This window comes from Bubalus kerabau, chromosome 5 (genome assembly GCF_029407905.1).
Source record: "Bubalus kerabau isolate K-KA32 ecotype Philippines breed swamp buffalo chromosome 5, PCC_UOA_SB_1v2, whole genome shotgun sequence".
Classification (NCBI taxonomy): Eukaryota; Metazoa; Chordata; class Mammalia; order Artiodactyla; family Bovidae; genus Bubalus; species Bubalus kerabau.
Window position 1 is genome coordinate 125,941,704 of NC_073628.1, and position 14,701 is coordinate 125,956,404.

At 50.6% G+C, this 14,701-nt stretch overlaps 1 protein-coding gene across 3 annotated transcripts; it reads right to left on the reverse strand.

The window, feature by feature from the left end:
• Window positions 1-409: 409 nt before the first annotated feature.
• Window positions 410-13,285, reverse strand: ATF3 (activating transcription factor 3). Of its 3 annotated transcripts, none has more exons than XM_055583013.1 (4): window positions 13,077-13,285; window positions 6,625-6,868; window positions 3,185-3,292; window positions 410-1,830 (listed from the first exon to the last, which is right to left on the reverse strand). In XM_055583013.1, exons 2-4 carry the CDS (start codon window positions 6,862-6,864, stop codon window positions 1,633-1,635), a joined length of 546 nt encoding a protein of 181 aa, XP_055438988.1. In that variant the 5' UTR covers window positions 6,865-6,868; window positions 13,077-13,285; the 3' UTR covers window positions 410-1,632. The 3 variants fall into 3 exon arrangements, with proteins under 3 accessions (XP_055438988.1, XP_055438990.1, XP_055438989.1); XM_055583015.1 differs by lacking the exon at window positions 13,077-13,285 and adding an exon at window positions 9,219-9,446; XM_055583014.1 differs by lacking the exon at window positions 13,077-13,285 and having other exon boundaries at window positions 6,625-6,887.
• Between the last annotated feature and the right edge of the window lie 1,416 nt (window positions 13,286-14,701).

A 14,701-nucleotide genomic window follows, 5' to 3' on the forward strand; every position in this document is an offset into this window, starting at 1 on the left:
CAAGTGAAGCCTTCACGAATTCTACCACAGATTGTAAGATTCAAGTTGAACAACAGGTGTACATTTTAGGCCTTTGTATATTCAGAGAAACAGCAAGTTCAGGTATTCAGATTTTATATAAAATTTCTGTCTTAGTACCAAAAGTCTAAAGGATATACTTGCTGCTGTGTCCTAGTGTATGTCAATGAGAGATTGAGCATTAGAAACCAGAAATTGAGGAACAGGATTGAAAGTCAAAAAGCCCACCTAGTGGCACCCCAGAGAACAAAGAACACCTGAAGAATAGTCAAAGCTCAAATCACCCCCTACATCACCATCTCCAAAGGGGAAGGGAGGAGAATGGTTAGCGCTCAAGGAACAACTGATTTAAAAGAACAGAAACCAGCACCACACTTTAGTTCACCATGTCTTGGTTCCAATATTTATTATATTGACAAGTTAAGAATACTAGGATAAATAATATTTTCTCTTACAGAAAATTGTAATGATACTACTGAGTAGGATTAAACACTCTGAGGATTTCACAGAAACATCAGAATTTAAACAGATAGTAGCCAGAGACCTTCTGGCCAGTGTGAGTAGACTTTCTCACAGCTATAAATGCTCTGGGCCAGATTTCTACAAACATCTGCATGACAGAAACAATGCCATTAACATCTAATAATGCTAAAGCCTGGGCATCATGTGGCTTCAAATGCGTGTCCACTGAATGTGGTTTTCAATCGCAAGAACAGGAAAAGTGGAATATTCTTTGGCTCTTCCGGCCTAGAAAAAAATTCCTGACCTAAGTCACTGAGCAGAGACTCCTAAGCCTTTGGAAGCTGGACTCGTGTTTCTGCTTTCTTCCTGTGACCTTATAACTGAGTTTGCAATAGAGGGCCCGCATTAACGCCTGAGAGCCAAGCGGAAGACGTCTTTTCTGTTGGCACAAAACTGCACTCAGCACTGCCCGGCCCAGTTCTCTCCTCCCAGGGCTGGCAAGCCCTTCTGGCCACCTGAACACTTAGCAAGACACTGCATGTGGCGACAGCCCCCCAAACTTGCAGAGCTTGAGCTAAGTCACAGCAGTGTCGTGCGGCACATCAGTAGAGCACAATGCCTAGTTTTGAAACGAATGCCTTGCACACAGCAGTTCCTGTACAGAACAGCGTATTTGCTAGAAAGCACAACCCTGGCCATTGCACAACTTCACAAGATGCCATTCTCACTGCATGTCCCCTACAAGTGACAGTGGCGGCAGCAGCAGAGGAGGTGGCCCCACCCCACCCACCCAAGGTCACAGACACTTCTTCTGCATGGATCCTAACGGTGGGAGTTCTGAATTTTGCAGAATCCAGATGCGAGGGAGGCAGGACCCTAACTGGGAGTCATCTGGAGAATCCAAGGATGGCCGGGATGTTAAGCCTTAAATCCTGGAGTGGAGGCAAAAGATGCCCTTGCCCCGGTCCAAAGTCCACTCTGGAGTGGAGTGGAAAGGCCCGGCTGAGTCATGGAGGGCACTCCCGCCTTGATGGTTCTTGGCTGCTGGGATTCAAGAGGTGCATAGGAAGTCAGATCTCCAATGGCTTCAGGGTTTCGGATATAAAAGGAGGATTCGATGAGGACTCCCCAGTCGCCCCATACCACGGCTGCTTAGCTCTGCAATGTTCCCTCCTTTATCTGTTGGATAAAAAGGTTCCTCTCATCTTCCGGAGTCCGCCCGTTCTGAGCCCGGACAATACACGTGGGCCGGTGCAGGTTGAGCATGTATATCAAATGCTGCTTCTCGTTCTTGAGCTCCTCAATCTGTGCCTTCAGCTCAGCATTCACACTCTCCAGCTTCTCCGACTCCTGGGGCACAAGCAATAGAAGTATTAGGAAAGGAGCCAAGGGAACTTCCCTGGTGGTCCAGGGGTTAGGACTCTGCTTCCACTGCTGGGGCCTGGGTTTGATAGATGGTTGGGGAACAAAAGTCCCACAAGCTGCCTGGTGCAGCCAAAAAAGAAACAAGGGAAGGAACCAAGGTCCAGTGAGATAGGGGTGGCCTGCTGGTGGCCCCTGGATGGCAGGGGCAACAGCTGGAACACATCGGGGCTCATCAAGTGGGGAATGGCCTGCAGGGGAATGCCGTTGGCACCCTGCTATGAAGCCCCACAAAGCTGGGAGAGCAGCATTAGGTTTGAGAGAGTCCGGAGCTTGGAGAAGCCTTTGAACTCAGAGCTCCTTCAGAGATATCCTTGAGTCTCCACTCAAGGTGGAGGCAGGCTGTGATCCTAATAGTAATGGAACAGCAGTAGAACCAACAGCAGAGACCTCCTTTCTAAGAATCAAATAGCCTGTAGGCAGGTCGTCTGGACCTGAAAGGACCTTGGGGATTGGAAGGAAATCCAGACTCAATGGTGTTTATAGTCTTATATGTTTATAGTCTGATTTCACTGAGAAGCTCATCTCCACAGAAAGAACGTATGTAGAAATAAACAAAATGTCTTAGTTTTCATTGACCCCCGCCTTAATGCAACCTGAGGAACCTGGGACCTAGGGAACCCGAGTGAAGACTCTGCCCTGGCCTGTCCTCACCTGGGGAAGGGGGACACAGCCGCTGCAAGGACCGAGCCAGGGCCCTGCTCCACCTGCACGGAGACACCCCTCCCACAGGCGTTTCTCCTTTCTGGAAGGGGAGCCTGTTGAACGCAGCTGGGAGCACAGACCATCAGCTGCACCAAGGAGAAGGGCTGCAGAGTTAAGAACCAGATAAGAATGCAAACAAATGCAACCTCTGCCTCCGGGGCAAGGAGATAACTTGTTGGAAGACGTTAATTAAAGGCTTTTCACAGTGAGCCAAATGAAAGCTGGCAGCTTCCTTTTCTCAGGAAAATGGGCCAGCAAAGCCCCTTGAACTGGACGGACATATCCGACAGCCTGGAAGCTTCTGGACATGTATGGACTAACTGAGGATGAGTGTGGGCATCAGATGATCCTGTCGTTTTTAATTCATACACCTGCATCTTATACATCCAGAGACATTTATCTTACTAACAGCTTTACTACTTCCTCGTTCTGCAACTGGCATTTCTGCCACCAGCTACAATGTCCTTCCTGGGAAAGCACTTCTGGGTGTAGTCTTTCAAACTCCTCTCCCCATGGGGCGTGAGGTCGGAGGGGCCAGGTGTGAGCGACGGGAGGGGCGAGGCAAACAGGCACTCACTTTCTGCAGGCACTCTGTCTTCTCCTTCTTCTTGTTGCGGCACTTGGCAGCTGCAATCTTATTTCTTTCCCGTCGCCTCTTTTTCCTTTCATCTTCTTCAGGGGCTACCTGTAAAATTCAAGAGGCACAAGCTTAAAGGGAGGCCAGAAATCCAACCCACCTCAAATACACTGCCTTTTATTTCCAGCTAAAACTGACAAACCAGGGCAGGCCTGAAGAATCCAGAAGTAAAGCTCTAGACTTTTGCATGAAACCTTAACACACGTGCACATACTCACACATGCACGCACACGCACACACACTTAAGAATGAATAACGGAAATCAAAGAATGGTTAAAATTATATTGGCAATACTAGTAAACTAAAATTTTACCTTTAAAAAGCATTTATTTGGATTTTAAAATTGGAGTTCGATACTCAAAGTGATAACTACTGGTAATAACTATAATCAACTAGAGCAAGAAACAGATTTTGTTCAGTAAGTATGACCTTTCCCCTAGAATGACCTCAGGAGCATCACCTCGCCACCCATTCCCCCTGCCTCTTTTATTCACATTCTATCCATCTCCATCGTCACCTGGAGCATCATCATAGCACCTCCTTCCTAAATTCAGAGGAAGCCCACGCAACTCCTAGAGAACAGGAACCCAAGCCCATTCCTCAATCAAAGAGGCATCATCAGCCCATGGCTTGGTGCCACCTGTGGGTGGAGAACTAGAACCGTCCATTGACTCATCCAACTATTGATGATGATATTGATCTCTCCATCTGAGCCCCACCCTGAGTCAGCCCTGGGATCCTCGGAGAAGAAAATCCCGTCCAGCTTTAGGATCTGGTCATCCATGGACAATCACTCTGACTTTGTCTGAGGACTGATGGGGAATCAGCAAAGTCCAGTTGCTGGACTGACTCAGAGACTGGAGTCCAGCTGGAGTGAACTCACAGTGGGCAGAGTGGGTGATGGTTTAGGCTACTAATGTCAGGCCTCCATGTCACTTGTCACTGCTCCAGACAGCTGGAAAGGGCATGGGAGCCCCACCTCAAATGGAAGAGATTCTGGACCACCATGATCACCTCATATCTGACTCTGGGTTAGATGACACTGACTTAGCTTAGGCTGAGATGGAGGCTTCGGAACATAGGGAAACATTCGGAAGCCCAAGGGGGAAACACATGAGAGGCACTTCTACCCTTTATGTCTTAGATCCTAGAACCACACAGGCAGACGCTGGGTTTAGACTAAACTGCCTTTGAATCTCAGCTTCACTGCCTATCAGGTGTGAGCCCTTGTGCAAGTTATTACGCTCTTCTGAGCTTCAGTTTCCTCATTTATAAAATGGGATCATCTTACCTCCCTCATAGGGTTGTGATGAGGGTCAAATTAATGTCAATAAAGTCCCCTGCACAAGGTTTAGCTTATGGTCAGTGCTATGCAAGGCTTCAGTTATCATCAGTAACTTCATCATAGATGTCTTCATCAAGAAATCAGCAACTCTAGTATCTCCTTTGCAACTAACTGCAGATATTTTTGTAGAGGAAGGACTCAAAGTTTTCTCATAAGAGGAAGTACTGGAAAGTAGAGCAAATCTCAAGAGTCACACACTGTCAGACATGGGAAAGCCTTTCTAAGGGCCATGTAGTTCAACCCCCCCACTTTTTAAAAAGAATTTATTCATTTATTTATTTTTGGCTGTGCTGGGTTTTTGTTGCTGCAAGCGGGCTTTCTCTAGTTGCACAGAGCAGGGGTTACTGTTGCAGTGTGTGGGCTACTCTTGTTGCAGAGCAGGGGCTCCAGGCACTCAGTTTTTGAGTCTAGTTGCTCCACGGCATGTGGGAGATCCTCCCAGACCAGGGATCGAACTCATGTCCCCTGCATTGGCAGGTGACTTCCTAACCACTAGACCACCAGGCAAGTCCCAATCCCTCACTTTTATGGACAGGGAAGTAAGGCAAAGAGTGGCCAAGAGTATTGTGCTCAAGGAGGCCCAGGAGTCACCAGCTCATGGCGACCAGACAAGCAGGCTGCAAAACCAGATGTAAAGCCAGGCGTGTGTCTCCTTATCCCACATCCTCTCTAGGTCACAGCTGCCTGGTCACCCCAAGCTGCCTTCTCAGAGGGGACCGGGATCTGGGGAGGAGGCTCGCACTGCCCAGACACACAGGATGCCTGCAGGGTTGTGAATTATAGTCACCACCAAGGAGACCAGAACACTCAATTAGACCATTAGGTGCATCCTGTTCCCTGTAGAAAAGCCTACTTGTTAAACTGATCACAGATCCGAAGATCACTGGATGAACACAGAAGCAGAGTGGATGAGTGGCTTTAAGGAATGTTTCCATGAAGCAAGAGGCCTGCTTCTTCCTCAGAAGAGCCCTCCACACATCCTTCTGAAATGCTTTCCTTCTTTCCATGGGCCCCACTACTTCCAGGGCATCCTGTTATCTCAAGGTATTTTTATAAACTAATTTTTGTTGGAGTATAGCTGCCTCTGTTATTTTAAGATATTTACTTAGACAAGATTTTTTTTTTTTTTTTTTCCTTGAGGGTCCCATGTTTCACCATACACTGTTCAGTGTTGGACTGGGCACCAGTGACCTCCTCTGAGGTTAATTAGGGTACAGCCAATGCCCCTAATGATGTCTTATGAATACAGCATCATACAGCATCATCCTGCCTCCCATTCACTGGATGCTAACTCTCAGCCAGGCCCTCTGTTAGACTCTTAACAAATGCCATCTTATTTAACTCCTTGGATCAATTCTATGGAGGAGACATTATTACCCCCTCCACCTCCCTTTTTAGAATCATAAAAGATTTCACCCCCCTCCCCACAACTTCCTTTTAAACTCAGTTCTTTTCTGGCTAGGTCCACTACCTCTTGCCCAAAGGCAGTGATCATGTCAGATAAGTGAGCCAGAAACACTCCCATCTTGCATCCAGGAGGGCAAGGCCAACATAACAGTGGAGAACTCAGCTCTGAAGTCCTTGAGAGCCACCCCCCTCGCCCCCAGCATCGCCAGCAACCACCTCTCAAACTTCTCAGCATGCCTATTACTCCAGGCGTCTTATAAAAGGTTGCCAAGTGGAGAACCACACAGGCGCCACAGACAGAAGTAAACTTCGGTCAGAACCTGTACCAAGGCGGTGAGCATGGCTGGCTGGTCCTCGTTCCACAGTCTGGGTTCTTGTGGTGTTGAAAACCATCACCGCACTCTCTGCTTCTTCAAAACAACTGGGCGCAGAAGGTGATCTCGTACAGATTCATGGCTTTCCATACTCTCCACACTCTGATGGCTTCCAACACTCTCTCTAACCCTGACTCTTCTCTAAACTCCAGACCCAATATCCAACCGTGGCCCCCTGCCGGCAGCATGCCTGGCGCAGGCGAGCTGCGCGACAAGTAAGTGCAGGAAGAACGGGCACCCCTGGGAGGACCCACCTCGGCTTTGGTGACTGACATCTCGAGGGGCCTGCCGCTGACGGTGACGGAGTCCAGCGCCGAGGACATCCGGTGGCAGAGGTGCTTGCTCTGGATGGCGAACCTCAGCTCTTCCTTGACAAAGGGTGTCAGGTTAGCAAAATCCTCAAACACCAGTGACCCAGGAGGGGACAGGCAGGGGACGATGGCAGAGGCACTGACTTCCGAGGCAGAGACCTGGCCTGGGTGTTGAAGCATCATTTTGCTGAAAAGACACATGGAAACCCAAACTACTTCAGGGATCTGGGGGTTCGGGATCAAGTCCCCCCCACCCTCACCCCCGCACCTGAGACCTCCAATACCCAAGTCCCACCTCCCCACCTCTAGAGGAAGGTCCCAGCAGCCCTCGGCTTCTGCTTTGTTTTCATTTTGTGCCATCCTGTCTTAAGTAAAACAGGTTCTTAAAAAACCCAGCTCAGTGATGTGAATAAAATGCCTGGTTGAAGTTTATAGAGAGTGGCGTTTCAGGCTATTCTGAATTCACAGGAGCTATTAGTGTTGGCTGGTGTGCATATATGCAAATGTAGCCTCAAACAGTCTGAAAGAGGAAGAGCATAAAAAAAAAAAATCAGAAGAGACTCTATGTAACCCCATCTGCAGTCTCTTTTATAAAGAGAAACTCAGAGGGTATCTGAAATCAAGTAGAATCTATCTGTGAGTGGTAAGTAAAAGCAAGGAGTGGGGACCCTTGAGTTTAGGAAATCTATCTCTGAAGCCTCTCCCTTGGGAAGTCAGAGCCGAGTCAGTGAGAATGAGGACAGTCACAGTCGCAGGTGGGTTTCTTCACCCCAGTTTAAGAGGGACTGGGTGTGGGAATTCAGGTCACCCCTCAAGGTTAAGGTTGGTGAAGCAAAAGACCTCAGAGTAAAGAAAAGTGAGGTGCACAGAATATGGATTTTTTTTTTTTTGAGGAAGTGTTCAGCCCTATGATGGTTGGAGGGGCGTGGGCTGGGGGCACAGGGGGCTGGGACTGGATCTGGCATTAGGGAGTGGTGTGAGACCTGAGCTCAGCCTCCATCTGACAGTCTGGGAGCTCCTGCCGCACCGGCGCAGAGTCCCGCTGTGGATCTTTCCAGAACCTGACCCTGGCTCTGGCTGCTCCCAATGCCTGCCGACCGCTAGAGACCATCCGACTGAATACGTGAAATTGGTGAGAGGCGGTCAAATCAAATGGCCTCTGAGGTCCCATCTATCTCTATCATTCTACAGCCCAGGGAACCCCAAGGGAAAAGGTGTGGGGAGGGAGCAGAGATAATAATGGTTTCATGGTTCCAGTTTGGAACAGCCCTCTGTAAATCTCTCCCTGCCGTATACTCCCCCCAGGAGTGGCCAAGCCCCTCACCCCTGCAGTCACTTCTCCAGGGGGGATGAATGTGGGAATTGTCAGGGTGGGCGGTCCCCTTGGAGTACCTCTCTCCATGTGGGAAGCTGCGGTCATTAGCCACATCCCACCAGATGAGAAGCCCTTTGGCAAGCGGCGAACGTTTCACAAGTGCCTCCTTCATACCAGAAACCTTACGTGCATTATCTCACTTCACCTTCATAAGAACCCACTTAGGTCCCAGTCCCACTGTAGAGACGAAGTGACTAACATTTAGACAAGCTAAATAATTTGGCCAAAGTCACAGAGCTAGTAGGCGGCAGCATCAGGATTTAGAATGAAGTCGGACTCCGAAACTCATGCCCCCACTTTACAGAATATAGAATATGATTCTCTATGTTGCAAAAACAAACAAAAAGCCAGAGCACAGTTTTCTTGGGGGTTGGGAGCAGGTGTGGGGAGGGGGTGAGGGCACTGGAGCTGAAGGGATAGACAAGGAGACAAAACAAAGGGCTATGGAAAGCTTGAACTCTGAGATGAATTGCTGAGCTTTCTCTGCCTGGGTGCACACTTGGGCTGCCCCCCGCATTCAGGGAGTACGTGTTAGGGCATCTTTTATCCACAAAATTCCCAGACTGGGGTCAGAATGTCAAGACTAGGGGCCCATTTCCTCCTCTGTCATCATTATACCTCCCAGAGCCTTCTCTCTCCTCTGTGAGAAAGAAGGCTAGTAACAATCACCCTATTTTCCCAGAGAATTGGGCAAGGTGTTGACGAAAGAATACCTGAATATGCCCTGGAAAAACATAACGCAACTAGGAAATACGTTATTACCGGGCCTCCCAGGGATCTTTCCAGCCCAGGGCTGGCTCTGAGGGGGTCCAGGTAGATGGGTGGCTGGTCACTCTCTCTGATCTCAAACACTTAATGAATAGAACACTCTGACCTCTACATCCCCCAGTGGATCCAAGATCCACAGATGGAGGCAAGAATTCCAGGTCAACAAACACCACCATTGCTGACTATTCAAAGAAACCCAGGAAATGTATGAATTGACCAATTCTCTCCCCAAAGCCATATGTGGTGAATCAGAACTGATGCTCTCCTATCAATTTAATCCCATAATCTTAGGATGTTGGGAGGAGACTTTTCTGGCAGGTACTAAACTCTGAGAAGCCAGCTTTCCAAAGCCAGAAAGACTTAAGATCCTCCCAGGCATTTGTGTTTTCCCTACCTTTCCAACTTTATTAAAAGCCCAATAGTTCAGGAATGGAATTCAGAGCTACCACTGGGCTGGCCTTTGTCTGGAGAACTGCACGGCTCGCTTCTACAGAGGCAGTTTGAATTCCACTGCAGTTGAGTGTAGTTCCATTTCACCTCCCAAGTTTATTAATGAGCTTTCAGGGCTTGGCATCTGCTCTTTGGGATTTTTCCTCCCCATCTTAGTGTAAAGTCAGCAGTCCTGATGAAAGAAACGGAAGAATGCCAGTGGTATGCAATGTTTTTATGAAAAGCATTGTGTGGGCTTACTTGAAGATGCAAACTGGTTGTGAAAATGTTTAAAAGCTTTTCAGAAAGTAAAGCAATGGTATCTGTAGATAAATGGGCTTTTCCTGGACTCGACTAATATTCAGTTTCTTGAGATACTTTCTTTCAGTGTCCTATCTTTTCGCCTTTTCATACTGTTCACGGGGTTCTCAAAGCAAGAATATAGACGTGGTTTGCCATTCCCTTCTCCAGTGGACCACATTTGTCAGAACCCTCCACCATGACCCGTCCGTCTTGGGTGGCCCTGATGCTGGGAAAGATTGAAGGTGGGAGGAGAAGGGGACGACAGAGGATGAGATGGTTGGATGGCATCACCGACATGAGTTTGAGTAAACTCTAGGAGTTGGTGATGGACAGGGAAGCCTGGCGTGCTGCAGTCCATGGGGTCACAAAGAGTAGGACACAACTGAGCGACTGACCTGAACTGAGATACTTTCTCGTTATTTGTTGCCTCATTCTCTTAAAAGTGTGATAAGCCTAGACTCAAGGCTATGTCCTTGAGAAGAAAAATGAAGGTAAAGCTTCAGTTTTTTCAGAAAGTTGAGACTTTTGAATATCTCTGTTTGGAGAAAAACATTTCAGAGGATTTTCTGAGCTGACTTTCTATATTGATCTTAAAATTGTCCAGACTTGTTACAAAGAACCTGCATTTGGCTTCTGCATCATTATCTCTAGTCAAAAATCGTGTCATATCATCAGTAGTTTCATCATTTTCAAGAAAGTGAAACTTTACTCATCTATGTCTCTAACCAGAAATTCAGCTCCCAGATTTTATTTCCTAGTAGCTGCTACTACATTGAATTTTCACTTTTAATTTTCATCTTTTTTCCACTAAGCACTACTTGTAAAACATAGCAGGGAGCCAGTTCTTTCACTAACTTCCTATCTTGGTCTTTCTCCTAGTCCACTGGAAGGAGGTACATAGACACTCCAGGTGTAGGTGGAAGACTAGGCATCAGGACAGAGACAATGCTTGCAGGCATCTATACTACCACTCACACGCTGAGCTCTCAGTGACATGCTTCCTGGACCTCGGTCATCTTGTCTGTAAAGAGAGACCAGTACTGCCTGCCCCAGTCCCTTTACAGGGCTGTCGGGAAGATCAAACACAAAGGTGGATTTACACACATCCTGGGAAGCCATTATTACTGTGATGGGATCCATTTTCCCCCATTTCAGGGGTGTGGGGGCGGAGGCTCCTAATTTCCTGTTAATGAAACTAGGTCCTATTAATCAGAAGTTAACTGGAGCCCTCAAGAAACTCAGCTCAGTCACAGCTTCTTTTGCACTCTGATTGACCTCAGGGCTCTTGACAGATCAATTCCACCCCACTCTTTGCTGGCACCAGCTCGTCTCCACTGGTCTTAAGTACTTGAGAAATAGCCAGCTCTCACACATGAAGCCATTTCTGGTTTCTGTGGTGTCCTGGCTGCATACTTCCTCCTCCCCGGGCCGAGTAACACTTGGAACCACCGACCCTGTCCCCTGCCTAGCCCAACTGAAAAAGGAAGAAATCATGAGCTCTGTACAATGGGATAGAACATCCAAAACTAGAGTCATTTAGGTCAGATCTTCATTTTGCAACTGAGTAAAATGGGGTCCAGAAAGGTAAAGTGACTTGCCCAAGGTCACCATAAAGCTGGTGAGTGGCCCAGCCCAGGCCAAACTGTTGACCACACACCTGCTGTTCATTTTGCTCCATCCCCAAGAAGGCAATGGCAAAGGAGAAGAGAGCCAATGGCCAGGTATATGAACAGTCAACAGTCCAAGGAGCCTATGCCCACAAGAGAGGAGGCTTTGATGGGATTAAGACAGGGAAGGAGTATGGGGGTAAAAAAGAGAAAAATGGAGAGAAAAGACCAAGGGGAGAGAGAGAATGGTGGGGTTAAGACAGGAAGGATCCAGAGGCTGCCACAGGTGCTGGGTGCTGTATTTTATTTACACTGTGTGCCTGGTGTGCTTCCTGCAGTGCTGTCTCTGAAACCATCTAGACAGTAACAACTGCAACCCACCTGGGTCTTCATTCAGATAATCTTTACAGCAACAGCTTACCTGTTGCAGTGTTATTCTACAACAAATGGGAACTGCAAAACAAGGGGACAGTCATACCAATTTCTCCTTCATTCAAACTGAAAGAGCAGGAGGCTCCCAAACAGATGTGACTGTCACCCACACTGAAATAGATGCATTCAGAGGGCACCCACATTTTCTAGTGCCCAGTTTATTTTTTTCTGGCTCTATTAAGGGGTGAGCAACTCCTTCATAGGAAAGGCAGCTTACTGTGATTTGGTAATTAGGGGAAAGAAAACTGTTAGGAGGAAAGGAAGAAATTTGATGAGATGAAAATGGGGTGGGGGGGGGCAGTGGGGAGCAGAGAAGGAGAACCGTCCACTGGAAAGCACCTTGGAAAGGGAAGAGATGCCCCGTACAGAAGTCCCTTTCTCCTCACTGCCTCAGAGGCCGGCCAGCTACATCCAAGCCCCATCATTCAGGTCCCCTCCTGGGTCGCTTTTCTTTCAGTTAACACCACTCTAGAATCTGAAAACCTTTGTCCAGAAAGGCCCATAATGGTTATCCGGCCCAACCAGCACCTTGTGCTTGCAAACAGGCGGAGCGGCCAGGAGCCTCTATATGTCCACACCTCCCCGCTGGGGATGCTGAGGCTCCAAGCCACTAAGGGCAGTGCAAGTTTCAGGTCCCGGCTCCTGGATCACAGATCCTGTCTCTCAAATATCTCAACTGGCTTCGCACTCTCGCTCCCTCCCTCCACCCCCAACGGTGGGTCTCTTAGGATGAAAAGCAGAGAAATCCGCGAGCCACCAGAGGAAGAGCCCAGAACTGGACTCACAGGTACGAGAGAAAAGCGTGTGAGAAACTTGGGTCAAGAAGTCTCCGGCACATGTCCCCGGTGCTCTCTCTCCGCCTTCTGCCCCAGGGCAGCGACAGGAGCGCGCGCCACCTCTTAAAACTTATCCTAACTAACTTTCGCCGCCGGCTACCGGCGCGGTCCTGCCGCCCAGCGCTCCGGGGTGGGCAGGGCGACCCCCAGCGGCAGCGCCCGCGACCCCGGCTCGCCCATTCCTTCCCCATTCATTCCGTTCCGCCCCTGGGGCAGCCGCTCCGCGAGCCCCGGCCTCCCGGGAAAGCTGGGCTCGGGAGTAGCAAGTGCCGGCGCACCGAGCCAGGGATGGAGCCGGCTGGCGAGCCTGATTGGCTCGGCCACTCTGAGCACCCACCGATCTGAGCACCTCGATCGCCCCGGGAGTAAGTAAACGCGAGGGCGGCGAGGAGCTGTGCTCCGACGCCGGCGGACGACCTCTCAGTTACCAGGAACGTTTCGCGCCCCAAGTCAAAAGAGAAAGTTCTTTGCGAGAAAGTTTCTAAAGCGCGGAAGAGCAGCGGTGGCTGGGAGAGAGATTCAGCCAGAGTTCTTTCTAAGCTGGAGGCTGCGGGGCAAGTGCCGGGGGGGTGGGCGCGGGGGTCGGGGACTGGTTACTAGAGGGGCGCAAAGATAATCAAAACAAGCCACTCTCGCCGCGCTCACCTCCTGTATCCACTCGGGGCGGCCAGGGTCCGGAGGGCGGGCAGGGTCGGGGTGGGGTCGGGCTGGCTGGCTGGCTGCGGGGTCGGCTGTCGAGCACAGAGGGGCTCACGACCGGCGCGCGGGCTGGCGGGTCCGCTGGGGCGGCGGCGCAGGGTGAGCGCTGTGCAGTGCGCGCCTCTCTGCGTGCGACTGTGGCTGGCAGCGCGTTGCATCACCCGTTTTATAGCCCTCGGGCTGGCGGCGCGCCCGTATACTCTGGGTTAGCAATCCCAGGCTGACGTAATGCTATTAATAGCTTCCCCGGCGAACCAGCAGAACTAGGCTGGGCCGGAGGGCGGGAGGGGTGAGCGGGGGGCGGGGGGAGGGGCCAACGAGGAGGAGGGGAAAAAGGGGACCGGTGATGCAAGCTCGGGGAGGAGCCGGCCGCGGCGTGTTCTCCTGGGACGCACGCACCCGCCCGCCCTCTCGCTCCATATCAGGACCGGAGCCGCCCGGGCTGGCCGCCAGATGTGCGTACTCCAGGCATGAGCCAATGGTGCCCAAGCCAGCGGCATGACTCCACCGCGCTGGCATCTCTCCCTCCGCTAGGCTGGGGAGGTGGGGGGTTGGGGGTGAGGTTGGAGAGGTGGGTCCTGGACGCTGCCCAGACTAGGTGAGACTGGGAAGCTAGAAACGACCTTTCTCTAAAATGCGTGGTCATTTTCTGGAGCTTCGGGAAAGTACACACACACCCCCCCTCCCCTTCCGCTTCCCCGTCAAAAGCCTCCTTTTCAAGTAGGGGACGGGGTACGAAGAGGAGTGTCATTTCCCCAGTGTGGGAGAAGAGCTCAGAGGCACCCTACGGTGAATCCACGCCGTTACCGCCGAGGGTGACCTCTGTGGCCGGGACCGTGAGAAGACTTGTCAGCGATCGGAGGGCACGGTGCGCCCACGCCCCGGGCTCGAGCACACCCCACATAGGCGCACACGCGGAACCGCCTCCCGGCGGCTTGGGAACCCGACGCTGAGGCCAGGGCGAGCGGCAGGGAGAGAATTTTTTTTAACAGCCACAAAGCGTTTGAAATTGACAGTGAAACGAACAAGCCCGAGAAAAGATGAGCGACCTGGAAAAAATCAGAGTCAACTCAGAGAAGGGCTAAAAGTAAGATTGAAGCCTAGAGACTAGGAGGAGAAGTAAAGAGAAGGTGCTTTGGTCTCCGCGGGCCGGGCCGGGCGGGGGTCGCCCGGCTTTCTGGCAGTGTTGCTGGAAAATACACCTTCGGCTTTCGCATGTTTTCCTGCGCCCAGAGAGGATCGCGCGGGGACCGGACCGCCCGGGCTGGAGACGCATTAACCGTATAGCAAATTAGGCCCCGTAGTAGAAATCCTTTTCTCCCTAAAGTCGTGTGGCGGGAAGGGCGGGATCTCGCGGCCCAGACTCGAGCCGAGTCTTCATCAGAACTGGATCTGAATCTTAAAATCGAGCTCCCAGTTCCGATTCCCCGAGCCCGGCTGTCTAGGACCAGAGACCGTCTCAACTGCTCATTGACGAATGTGGGTGGACGCGACTGTGGCCAGCTCTGTTTGGCACCTGTGGGAGAGGGAGACCCGCGCGCCCGTGGGGTTTAGGGGTACCTGCTTCCACC

Excerpts from the sequence above, each read along its gene's own strand:
- ATF3 (XM_055583014.1), bottom strand. The coding sequence starts at position 6,882 with ATGTGTCTTTTCAGCAAAATGATGCTTCAACACCCAGGCCAGGTCTCT. Across the intron at positions 3,293-6,624 it reads TGTCAGTCACCAAAGCCGAG|GTAGCCCCTGAAGAAGATGA; the intron begins GTGGGTCCTCCC and ends TGAATTTTACAG. Across the intron at positions 1,831-3,184 it reads AGACAGAGTGCCTGCAGAAA|GAGTCGGAGAAGCTGGAGAG; the intron begins GTGAGTGCCTGT and ends CTTGTGCCCCAG.